This window comes from Paralichthys olivaceus, chromosome 15 (genome assembly GCF_024713975.1).
Source record: "Paralichthys olivaceus isolate ysfri-2021 chromosome 15, ASM2471397v2, whole genome shotgun sequence".
In the NCBI taxonomy this organism is placed as follows: domain Eukaryota; kingdom Metazoa; phylum Chordata; class Actinopteri; order Pleuronectiformes; family Paralichthyidae; genus Paralichthys; species Paralichthys olivaceus.
Genome location: NC_091107.1, coordinates 21403402 through 21415686, shown reverse-complemented (window position 1 = coordinate 21415686; position 12285 = coordinate 21403402). Strand labels below are relative to the sequence as shown.

The 12285-nt window shown below is 43.5% G+C and overlaps 1 protein-coding gene across 7 annotated transcripts in view; it reads right to left on the bottom strand.

Moving 5' to 3' along the window:
• The window catches only part of robo3 (roundabout, axon guidance receptor, homolog 3 (Drosophila)), a 151821-nt gene that overhangs the window by 75392 nt on the left and 64144 nt on the right, over window positions 1-12285 (bottom strand). The window contains exon 1 of one of the 7 annotated variants that reach the window (XM_020085902.2): window positions 8013-8613. The exons of 5 other annotated variants lie outside the window; for them this stretch is intronic. In XM_020085902.2, coding sequence (XP_019941461.1) covers window positions 8013-8070 — 58 coding nt within the window. In that variant the 5' untranslated portion in view covers window positions 8071-8613. Of the gene's footprint in view, window positions 1-8012; window positions 8614-12285 lie in introns of those variants that run through there. One more of the 7 variants, XM_020085898.2, reaches the window with a different exon arrangement.

Genomic DNA, 12285 nt, shown 5'->3' with positions numbered 1-12285 from the left:
TAATTTGAAAGTCATTTTGTCTGATATTTGTATGAGGCTCAGTCTCGAGGTCGACACAAACCCTCACGCTTTTGTACCTGAACTGCCCTGCTGCTGCTGAAGGTCCTTCAATGCTACCAGTTCCTGTGCCAACAGTACCAGCTCTTAGAGGGTTTATGTGTCATCACACATAGGATCAGAATATGCAGTTTACTACAGCCCTGCAGGGAAAAGGACATAAAACACAGTTGGCACTTCAGCCCCATCAACTCTTCCACGCAGACAGAGTGAGAAATGTCTTTCATTTCGGCATGGAGGACTTGAAAATAAATCAGAATACTGCAATTTATCAAAAGCCTGTACTCCTTATCACTCTGTGGTGAGTTGTAGTGAAAAGATTAAAACATCCTCGGCTAAGCTGAGCTAACCCTCATACTGTGCCCAAGATAAACGCTCTCCCCGCCCAGTTCTACTTAAAAAGGCATAGCCGCTAATGGCTCAGAAAAATCTCTTTTAAGCTAAAGTTCCGGCGCAGACACAATAAAAGTACCTGCCACTGTTGAACAGAGGGAGATTTATAATCTTTAAAGAAGAGTCAGAGGAGTGAGAGAGGGGGAGGAGGGGCGGGAGATGACGATCAAAGAAAATTCAACAACTTTCCTATTCCTATTCCTCCCTCATCTACAATTCCTTTTCATGGGCTGGCTCCCCTCTTACAGAACTTGTTGTTTTACAGCTTTGCTGCCTCCTCCTCCTCTCGATTTTCACCAAAGCCACAGGAATTGATTTGCAAATGTGCATTCAAAGTTAAATTGGCAGCAGTGAGGGAGGCAGGCTCGAGTGCTTTCTCTTCAGCCTCCTACTCTTTGACCCTGTGGGCACAACAACATGATGCACTTGCATGAGAATTCAAAGTGGCAGCCATAAAGAGACAACCTCCTTAATTGAGCTCATGTTGCTGCTAAGCATCTAAATGGGCAGGGTGAACTTTGAAAAAGGAAATTGGGTGTTTTTATCATGTCTACTTCGTGTCAGTGAACAGCGTCACCGGCAGTAGTTGAAGCTGCTTCTTTCTGCTCTCTCCTTTGAGAAGTGGGGATCGTGGAAATTTGGAGCAAAAAGATCCAAACTCCCGAGGCAGCACCAAAAGAAAAATGCCCTTCCTACTAACAACTCTGTTTCACGCTCCCTCTGAGTACGGCCTCTTGCACTGGCGAAACAGCCAAAATTCATTTTGGCTGGATGTTCGGGCACGTTGACAAGGCAGAAGCAGCTTACTGTAGATAGAGCGCAAACAGTGGTGCCTTTCCTGGTCCAACAGGAACAGACAATGAGCCTTAAAGATATTTTTTAACTAAATGTTCCTCATGGTAAAACATGGCTGAGAGACACGGGAGTTGAAGCTTTGATTAAGTTCCAAGCACAGAAACAAGTCTATGGGGGCAGCAAAACATCCCTTTACATGGAGATTTCTACTGTTTAACTTTGCCTTTGATATGCATTTTTCCTCAGGAATCGAAATCGATAACGTGGAGGTTGTTTTGACTAAACTATCCCCATATTTAAAGATTCAGAGAACGTTGAATGCAACTTAGAGAGGACCAATAGACAACTGACCTAACATCCTTAGAGTTATCACAAATGCTGCCAAGAGTTGTCTGTTTGAGTTCCAGTAACCCGCCAGTAACAATCATCGATTTTCTCCACCGACTCCACCAAGGGGGGGATTTGGATAGGCTTTGGAGCAAAAAGAGAGCAGCAACTGTGATATGTGGCGACTAGACTCACTTTTCATTCGATTTTGCTGCAAGTGATGAGAGCAAGAGGAGACAAGACGAAATAGAGGAGAAAATGCCGGAGGGAGGGAAGTAAGAGTAGATTTTTCCTTAAAGAGCAAACACAAGAAAAACAAAAAGGACTATTTTAAACATGATTTGTCACAAATGTTAATGGCCGTATCATTTCTCAACACTAATCTTCAGTGCATGAGGGGTTCACAGCTGAAGGCACAGCAGTCTACTGGCTCTCCCACTCATTTCAGGGAGGATACCCACGAAGGGCTCCAGGACGGGCACACCACCGGCTGTGGATGGCCTCCTATCACAGCTGAGCGGAAATGCCACTGGTTTCCTGTCTTAGAGCAACATTACTCAAGATTAGCTCCTATTAGATCTGTGCGTGCTGACACACACATACAAACATGCCAGGGCGGCCATCTACTCCTATCCGTCTGACCACATAGATTACATGTCACTCCGTGAGAGGAAAGGCTTGAGACAGGGACTTCCTGAGCTACTGAATACATAACTTTGTGGGAAGAGGGGTATGGGTGAGTTTACAAAAAAAATAGTGGTGTGAAACTTTTCTCTGATTTGAAGTTTAGGCTAAATAATCTACGAGGTGACCTATTTTCAGGGATGAACAGTATGATGACGGGGACTGAAAGATTCTGAATGATTCAGCAGTGTTCTTGTTCTCAGTAATATAAAGTTTCATTGATCCTTTTTCATGACAACACACTGCTGGCAAAGCACGAAGACTAGATTGTGATCCCATGATGTGCTGATTATATATGAAACACTCAGAATTGTACTTGTATTGGAGAAAGAACTGTGTCCAAACAGCACAGTGAAAGGTAGATGGACATCAGAGCCGAAGGAACACTGACGGACTAAACGTACACAGATGTAAACCTAAAATTTTATGTTTCATGCTTATTGTATTCCAGTTCATACCAGATCAATATCTGGTATCAGTATTGTATCCAATCATCCAGCTGTCTATCACTCCTCTAAATGCAAGGAACACTTTTTTTCTTGAGAGCCGCACTCGTCAGTGTCACTGTGGCACTCTGCCTCGTCACCCGAGTCACATTTGTTTAATAAGCATTTTTCTTCAGGGCATTGTGCCGAGCTGTCAGTCATCAAACTGAGCCGCCACAGACAACTAAACAGGCCAAAGAGACGCTCAAACTGCCTCTTATCCCCAAGTCCCTTTTTGTGTGTCAACACTCGCGTCACAAAATAACAGGTACCCAGCAACTGTCACTTTTCAAAAAGAGCTGTCCCTGTCAGCTCTGATGCCAGCCATTAAATCTTCCACAGAAGCTGTCAGCACAACCCCACCACAAGCACCACCCGCCCCACAAGCTGCAGCGTCACCTTGATATGCCAGTGATGAAAATGATCAATTTTCTGTTGGCTCCTTTTCACACTGTGCTTTCAAGCGCCAGGTTCTCAGACACATATTTATTTATATATATATATACACAACCTGCAGATAACACAATGGCGACCATTTGACTGTGCAGCAAAGTATTGTTGTGCCTCAAACTGCAACCGCAGAAAAGGTCTGTGGATCATAAAAACTGAGTAAACATGAAGATGCGAGCGACTGTCTCCCCAGTGGAAATTGATGAGAACCATATGCAAAGAGGAGACGTCAGGTTTGGGGTTGTGTGAAAACAATGCAGAAGCCCCGCCAGTAAATCATCAGGATGTTTGTGTAGAGTCAGCTGCAGCCGTGCACTCTGTGAATGACTAAATGACTCTTATTCAAGAGAAAAGTGCTTGTTGATCCTACTGTACCTGAAGTAGCTGTGCAGCCTAGTTCTAATGTTTTGTACGAGTATGATGACTTATAGATTGTGTTTACACTGTACAACAACACCTGTGTAGAAACCCATCTGGTTTAGCATCTGGAGAGTTTTACTTTTTAATGACTACGATGAATCAGTTACTCTGCTGATGTACTTTAGTCCAGTTGAGCTGAAACATTTGGTGATTATAAATTATGAAGCTTTAAATCATCTGCCTGAAATCCCACATACACCAATATATACACTGAATATATAATGTAATACCATGTGAATGGTGTGTGTGGCTTAGCTCTCTTGCTGGATATTATCTGTCATCACACACACACACGATACATTTAAACCACATCCCTCCCTTTTGTGGGCAGAGAGGATGCAGGGATGGAAGATGCCTCTCTGGTGATGACGATAGGAGACAGTGTTTGATGGGGGCAGTTTGAAACAGAGTGTAAATGTATGTATTCACTATTTTCCATCTCTTTAATCCTGCCTTAATCAGAGCAAAGAAACGTTCCTCCATTTGCAGAGGGAAGCAAAGCATCACCTGCACCACCCGCTCCGTCCAGTCTGAAACTGTAGCATCACAAATTATCATGCAGTACAAATATTGTCTCCACAGGGCAACGCAGCCCTGTGCTCTGACTGAGATTTCATTATAATCAGATGGCAGCGGACTGTGATTCACCTCATCCCAGCCCTATTTCAATGTTATGACCAGCGGTGGAGAGGTCAGCCCTCCTAATACCCACTGGAACTAATGTTGGGGGCCATCCATCTGTCTGCAGTCTGAGGTGGGGAGCTCGGGCAGTATTGTGTCGGGCCCCTCGGGCGGTCGCACTTGAGACCTTTAAGGAGAGGGGATAGCTGACTTGTCCTGTCAGCGCTCGCTGCTAAGTAGAGATCCTGCTCAGTTTAGTCCCTCTGCTTTGATGCCCGATAGAGGCCTCTGGTGCCCCAGCATGTGTTTATTTTGGCCCTCAGTGGTCGGAATGTGCCGGCATATTAAGCATTGCCATTAAGAGAGGAAGTGGTTTGCAGATGGAGATGTACACTGTGAAAACACCCAGTGGTTACATTTGGAAAGGGCAAAATATGGGTCATGTTTTTGTTTGTTTGTTTTTCCTTTCTCCATTACTACACTCACAAGCTCATATAACCTGCTAATCGAGAATACTTGGGACTGTGAAATTCTGTTATCTCGGGTATTCACGAGTATAGTTCAGTGACAAGCATACATAATTTCAACTCCCACACTTTTTGATCACATATTTCTAAATTTAGTAGACCAGCAGCTGTGTGGAGGAGGAAAAAACCCACCGGAAATAGACAACTGAGCTTCAAACGGCAATTTGAGCTCATGATTAACACTGACGATTCTGTGATGACAGGAAGAGGATGTTTAGATCTTTGCCCTGCCTGCCACAGCGTTATTGTTCAATCTGCTTAATCATAATGATTTTCAGGAGCTATAGCTCATTTCCATGTATCATACCGAAGCTTGCTGAGCTATTGACAGTCTAATTGATCTGTTAAGAACAGATGGGCAGGCAGGTGGGGGAGGAAGAGGGCGCGTGAGTGTGTCTGTTTCAAAAATGGCGACAAAGCTTTCTCTGTCTTCTGTTTATCTCTGCAGGAAAAAGGAGGCATGTTGTCAATAAGCCAATAGCAAAACCCTCCTCAGCTACTGTACGTTGCCTTGTTATGAGTCATCCACAGTTACACTAAATCGATGACATCAACAATGTGGTCACGAGTAAAAGAATGAGACACACAACAAACTAGATCTGGATTAATTCTGTTTAAAATTTGCATAATTAGTTCTTCCACAGTGGATGTGCATCATAAAAAAATATCAAAAGGCCAATTTACCCAAATTACAAAAGATTTGACATATTCTGGTTTCTTATGTCGAATGTTTGACAACTGTCTCCTGATTTTTGTCACCACCTAAATTTAAACCTAAAATCAATCAGCAGATATTTAAAGTAAAGGATTTCTTAGTTCGATCCTCTCAAATATGAGGGTTTATACACAGACAAGCGGATGGTCTATAGATTATTGGACTGATAGTCTAACAAAACAAGATATCTGAAGACGCCTGGGCTCTGGGAAATTACAGTCAGGATTCATTCACTTCGCTTTATAGAGAATATGAGGTGTCTCTATAAAATCAGACCGATGAATCTAAAGTTAGAATAAACATGGGTTACAGCCCAATTTCACAGAATTTCCTGTCGACTGTTTTTACAGGACCTGCCTTAGATAGTCGCCATTAAAGCTGCCAACAGGCCTGTTGAATATCCAGAGTAACAGGTACATTGTGTTTCTGGAAAGAAAGGCTGCTCCATTGTGTTGGGTTTTTTTTGGGGAGGGGTGAGGGTGTGAACTGACCCTTTAACTAGCTGATTCTTTGTTTTCTAGGATTAAAAAGTGACATTTGTAGAGACTATATATTAACTGAAATGTCCGATTCAATCGAAGCAGCAGCTATAACTCCTGTCAAACTGTCCTTGACCAATCCATTAAAAGCCTCCCAGCCTCCACTGCGGATTACAGCGCGTCTTAAACGCCTCATGTGAAAACACACAACCGCCAGTGTCCGAAAGAAAGGGATTTGAATAATGACACGTCACCTGTCACATGTCACCCCCCACCCCTGAAGGAAGTGGAGTATGCTAACAGGGATGACAGTGTGGGTATCACGGTTTGCTGCGGGCTATTTGATCTGGTAACTGGTCTGTTTGGGGACATTCACGACACACCAAGGTGGCTGCTTTCAAAGCCCTGCCTTCCAGGTCACTTTAAAAAAAAAGAGCATGGCAAACACATGGCCCCGCCGACTGTCTCTGCCGTGGACCGCTGTGTTGACTGATGGTGACAGAGATGACTGACAAGAACACTGGAGCCAAACAGGACGCTGAAACACGACCCTGTGTCCACACGAAGGGGCCCTCACTCAGCCAGGATCCTTCTTCGGTTCATCTCGCAGCACAAAGCTTCTTTTACCACGTGTGTTCCGACTCTGGATCTGCCAGAGGGTGACGCAAATTCTCTCCACAAATGTAAATTCTAACTCACAAAAAGTCTGGTGGCTATAAACAGTATCAGCTTTTTGTTAGACGTCACTGTGTGTTCTGCTAAAGTGAAAAATAAGTAGCTTTAATCCAGACTTTGTCGTCCCAGAGGAGCGTCTGGAGTCGCTGAAGGAGCACTTGCACAGATGCTGAGTTCATATGCTTTAGGTTCATAGCCAATGTTTACAGCCTTGTAAAAGGGAGCCTCGGCAGCAGGGCCGGGCCCCGACGACACAAGGCTGTCACTAACTATAACATCCCACTTGCGCTGGGGTTAAAATTACTTTTGAACGTCATAGTCGGGCTGTTTGTGTGAATAGAACACAAGGACATAGGTATGCTGGAACAGAGCCTGTGTCCTGCTGGCAGCTGTTTAGCAGTTATATATGTGTGTGATTGATGGAGGATGCAGCATCCAGTCTCATTTAAACAGGTTTTCATCATCCCAGAGCTGACTCAGTCCACAAGTAAGACTCGTGCTCTACTATGATGTTCCTCCCCATAGTCCAGTGTAAGAGGAACGAGAATCACAAGGCAGTGTATGCAAATGATTGGAATACAGAGTCATTAAAACAGCAGCGAAACAACAAAGGCCAATTTGCAGCGTTGGACGATTGTCTGGGGATTTTAGTGGAGGCTAAACCCAAAGGAAACTGAGCTTAGAGCTACAGAATCCATCTTTATCCAGCACCTCTGCGTCCATTCTCTATCTGCTCAGTGCAGCTATGGAGCTCCAGCTCTGCACGATACATCACAAGAGTGCAATCAGATGGGAGCAGAAGTTTAACGTGCAGCATCTGGTCGAGGCTCTATCCAGAGAAAGTACAGTAAGAAGAAATCATCCATTTTTTAACACCGTTGTTTAACTCCCAGCTCACTTCCCTTCAGTCCACTGCTTCAGTGAGTGAGGAGGTGAGTGGATGGTGCTGTTTCTCTCTCACATTTCCATCGAGCCGAGGATACGTCTTCATCTAATGGGCTCGATAATAGAGATAAATGAGGAGGTAGAATTACAAGTCACATTTCTGTTGGGGGGGGCAGATGTTGGTGTGAATCCTCAGTCCCTTGGGCAAGACACACAGTGACTGCTGCATATGGGCTTCTGGCTTAAGTGGCCATTTAAATGACATCATCCAGGAGGATTATACTGCTCATAAATGGCATGTATCATCCAAAGCATCCATGAAACTATATCAAAATGATGACACGGTGCAATCACGTTATGTGAAGAGCACCGTGAGTGTGTATTTCTCAGTGGAAGCCAGTATAAAGCCTGTGAGACCTGGTTTAGGAGCCACTGGTGTGAGGCTCCATCTGTGCAAACATAACCCACAACAACCAGGCGCGCGCCAGCTTCAACTTACCATGTGCCAAACTTGTGAGCGCAACAAGGAGCAGCAGTGCCGGGCGGTACTCCATCATACGCCGAGGTTTCTCCTCCACAATCTAAAGCTCGGTTAGTGAGACGGGATGTCCCGCAGATATCCCACCACACAGATCTGCAGTCTATGGGACGGACGCTCCGCAAACAGCGTCAAACTCCACAGGCAGCATCTCAGCCGACACCAGAAGTTCACACATCCCACTTTCCCCTCCTCGTTCTCCCGCAGCCTGCGTCCAGGTCCCGCGGCCGCTCCGTCAGAAACACGAGCCGCGGGGCGATGAGGGGAGAGGCGGCCGTGAGTGGCAGGCGGTGCCCGGTCAGTGCGTCCCGTTCTCTCCCGCTCCTCACATCAGTTTGACAAGAGGGGGAGAAACTGTCCTCAGCGGGTCCTCCTCTCACGGCGAGTTAGTCCGAGAGCACAACAAGTCATGTCAGAGAGGAGAAGTTCACTCAGGACCACGACAGAGCAGCTCCGGGCTCCGCTCCTCTGCTCCGCTGCTCCTCTGCTCCTCTGCCCACCAACACATCACCGCAGCCCCGGCGCTGAACACACGGTCCCGGAGCCTCCACGCGCTGAGGTCAAGTCTCACACAGCAGCATGAGCATCATCCGGCGAGTATTTCAAAATAAAAGTGTCTGGAACTGTTTTCCATTGATGATGTGTCCACGAGACAGACAGTTGTGTCTTTTCTGAGTCACCTTCACAGCACATTTACTTTTTACTTACCCCTATTTTTTTTACTGTTAAATCCTGATGGGTCCCTTCCCTCCATTCAATCATTTAAATTCGCCTAATGCCAGATGCTATTCTGTAAATAAAGGTTGTTTTATTTTCTCCAGGCAGTCAGTATTTTATATCACTTAAAATACTTATTCAAACCAGTAACAATTTTGATATTATATATATATATTATAACAACACACACACGCACACAGACATATATATGTACATATATGTCTGTATATATATGTATATGTGTGTGTGTGTGTGTGTGTGTGTGTATAGAGAGAGAGAGAGAAAATAACAAAAAGTGGATTATGAACATGCTCTAAATCCACTTTTTGTTATTTTATAATTCTGTTCAGGGCCTTTTTAATGTTGTGTGCTATTTCACCTGAAATATAAAGTTTGCCTCTCTTCAACATTTGTATAGAATTGATCACTGGTGTGATAGTAAAGCACTCTACAATGAATGACCTGACTACAGTAGTAGTAATGTGAAGGGGCTCTCGCTAGGCTTCCGGCTTGCGCAGTGTTAAATCCGTCTGACTTCACCAACCCAGCAGCGCAGTCTTAAAGGGCCAGTGCAGCCAGTGTTTCATTAAACATGAGCCTGTAGTAAAGGAAGTGACAGGAAAGTAAAAAGGTCTCAGCATCACTGTGATGACTGAACCTTCCACTCAGTTCAAAGTCAGATTTAAGATACTGATTCACACTGAGACTTTTTGTATATTTGGAAATCACTATATTCAGGATGGAGTGGACAGGCAGAGATTTCTACACAAAAAAAGGTCAAACGTGAGAATTTCTTAAACCTTCTCAACTTTAATTGTTTATCTGCGCAATTATATCAACAACTTAAAGGCTTCTAATAGGATAAATAAGCAAAATCATCACCTCATCAGAAGATATAATAGATAAGCATCTGGTATTCATGAACCATTTCGAATATGGATATTTTCATACTTTCACAACATAACATGTTCTCCTTCTTTGCACCAAAGCAGGGTTTCCAGGAGGTGTGGGTGATGTGTAAAGGCACCCAGGGCCCTGTATAATCTTATGGATGCTACTTGGATTAAATCCATTAGACATAACCTTTTTCACACTATGCGATATGTGGCAAATGTCAACATGTATCTCAGAGCTGTTATCTAACCACAGTGGCATAAATTATGTTGGCAGGAGTATGAATCCAAATGCAAATTTGTCTTACATGTGAAAGACCTTTGATCGTGCCGACGGTGGTGCTATGTATACAAATCAGGCAATGGAAATGACTCAGGCACTAAGAGACACAAACAAACCTCACACCCCACTGCAAAATGTCACTATTTATCTGAGCACCGGCCGTGCCTGCACTTGATGGAAAGCGAAAAGCAATATTACATGTGCCGGGAGATATGGCAAACTGCAGCCAATGAGACTTGACACACCAAGAGCCACAGCTCTGCAATGAAGCAATAAGGAATGATTGGGTAGAGCGCTGCTGAGCTGAATAAATATTAAGGGTCAGACAGACCTCGAAAACACACAGCTCTTGACATTTATAGGAATGCATTGGATGGTGGAATTGCATCAAGCAGCGCATACTAAGGTGAAATCTAACACTTTCTGTCACACTCTGTTGTCAGTATAGAAGAAAAGAGAAATAATTCCACATCACTAAAGTCAGAGCTCGCTGCAGAGTCCTGAGAATAAAGCCCATCTCTTTGGGTGAAAGGAGCGCTGAGAACCACACAGCACTTAAACACCCCTGATATTTCTTTCATGTTTTATGCATGTACATGTTTAATTTAATTGCAGAAACTGATTAATTGAGCATCGCTCTGTGATTGAATAAAACATGATGAGGCCCTCCACTAAATGCATTTCCGCTCGTCTGTGACTGATGCCGCTACTTTGGTGCCTTCGTCAAACATTTGGCGTAGCTGTCAGAGGAATCAAGCACTCCATGAATTTAGACTAATTATCCACATTAGGTGCTGAATTACAAGCGCGGCCCGTGAGTGCGGTTTGCCGCTGTGCAGCACACTTGCAGCTGAGCCATAGATCATAGAATTACGCCCTCTCCACACACAAAGGCCTGCTTTTATGGGGTGATTTTTGCAGTTCATTTGAATGTATTATAAAGGCCTTCGGAGTCAGGTTTCCTGGCAGTGTTATGTAAAGACAACCTTGATGATCTATAGAGTTTAATTAATCAGAAAGGTTTGGCTGGTCACTGAGTTTTTATTTCCTTAGCCTGGGAATCATCTGATTGTTTAAAGCAAAATGCTGGAACTTACAAATGCTAAATCAAGCTTGGCTTTTCTAAAACATCAGAGGATCAACCTTTTTCATGGAAACAAGAACATTTTACTAAGAAACCCACTGAATGTTTTAACCACACTGTTATGAAATGAGCAAAGACGTATGCAGCATCGTTTTCCGTACACAGTTGTGTTCTTTGCATAATGCAGTAGGAAACTGGGTTTCAGATCATAAATAAATTAATGACTTAAAGTGAATTGGCACTATGATGTATGCCTGACCTCTGAACTGCTTATTTCTTTTGGCTGATGCTGCGCTGCCAGTTCCATTCGTCCTCACTGCTTGGAATTAAGGAAATAGCTTAATAAAAACAAAAGAGGAAAACCAAGTTTTCACTGTTAGCTCATCAAGATTCACTATGACATGTGGACTCATCACACACATCTCACTTTGCATGTCAGCTCCAAAAATAATGAAAGAAACTGAGTGGTAGCAACATTATTACTTAAGATATAATATTCCTGCATAGACATATTGTTGTTCACCAGACTTCACGTCTAATGCTCCTCATGCAGCAGCCATACTGTGTTATCGTTTCATCGAAAATGAAAGACCTTGCTCTGACCAGTGACTCACTCTCTTTACTCTGAGGGTTGAATAGTACGTGACCTTGGAGGTCCTCATTAAAAGAAAGAAATAAGTGCATAGTGTCTTTACATTATTTCTTTGTAGGTTTAAAAATGACTAATTTGGATGAAGAGTGGTGATTCTCTCCCCCGAAGGACGAAACACTGACCATTCAGCACCATTATTCCGTTTGAAAACATTTTTAGCTATTCAATTGGTATGCTGTGCAGCCAGATGTCACTGCATATATAAAACCCAAGGTTATGTTGAATAATATAAATAAGTTTTCTTTATTGAATTTAGTGAAACAAGCAATGTTGTGTTTAGCTATAAGAAGGCACAATGCTGAAGAACCTTTAACATGAATCAGCAAAGCACCCATAGCAGTAAATGTATGATGTAATGAGGGGATGTGGATTGTTACATGGCACACTGTGAAACAGATCCAAAAAAACAAAGGTTGTCTTGTTCACTGGAGGAAGAAGAACAAGATTCCTTTGTCCTTCCACCACCCTAAGAAATGATATAGTGTTCTGCCCATAAAGAAATGGTCAACACCCTTTAACAGAAACATTTCCTTCCTGGGTATAAATCACCATTATTCCTGGTGAAACAACATCGATGGCAGCTCTGATATTGTTTGGAGTATTCA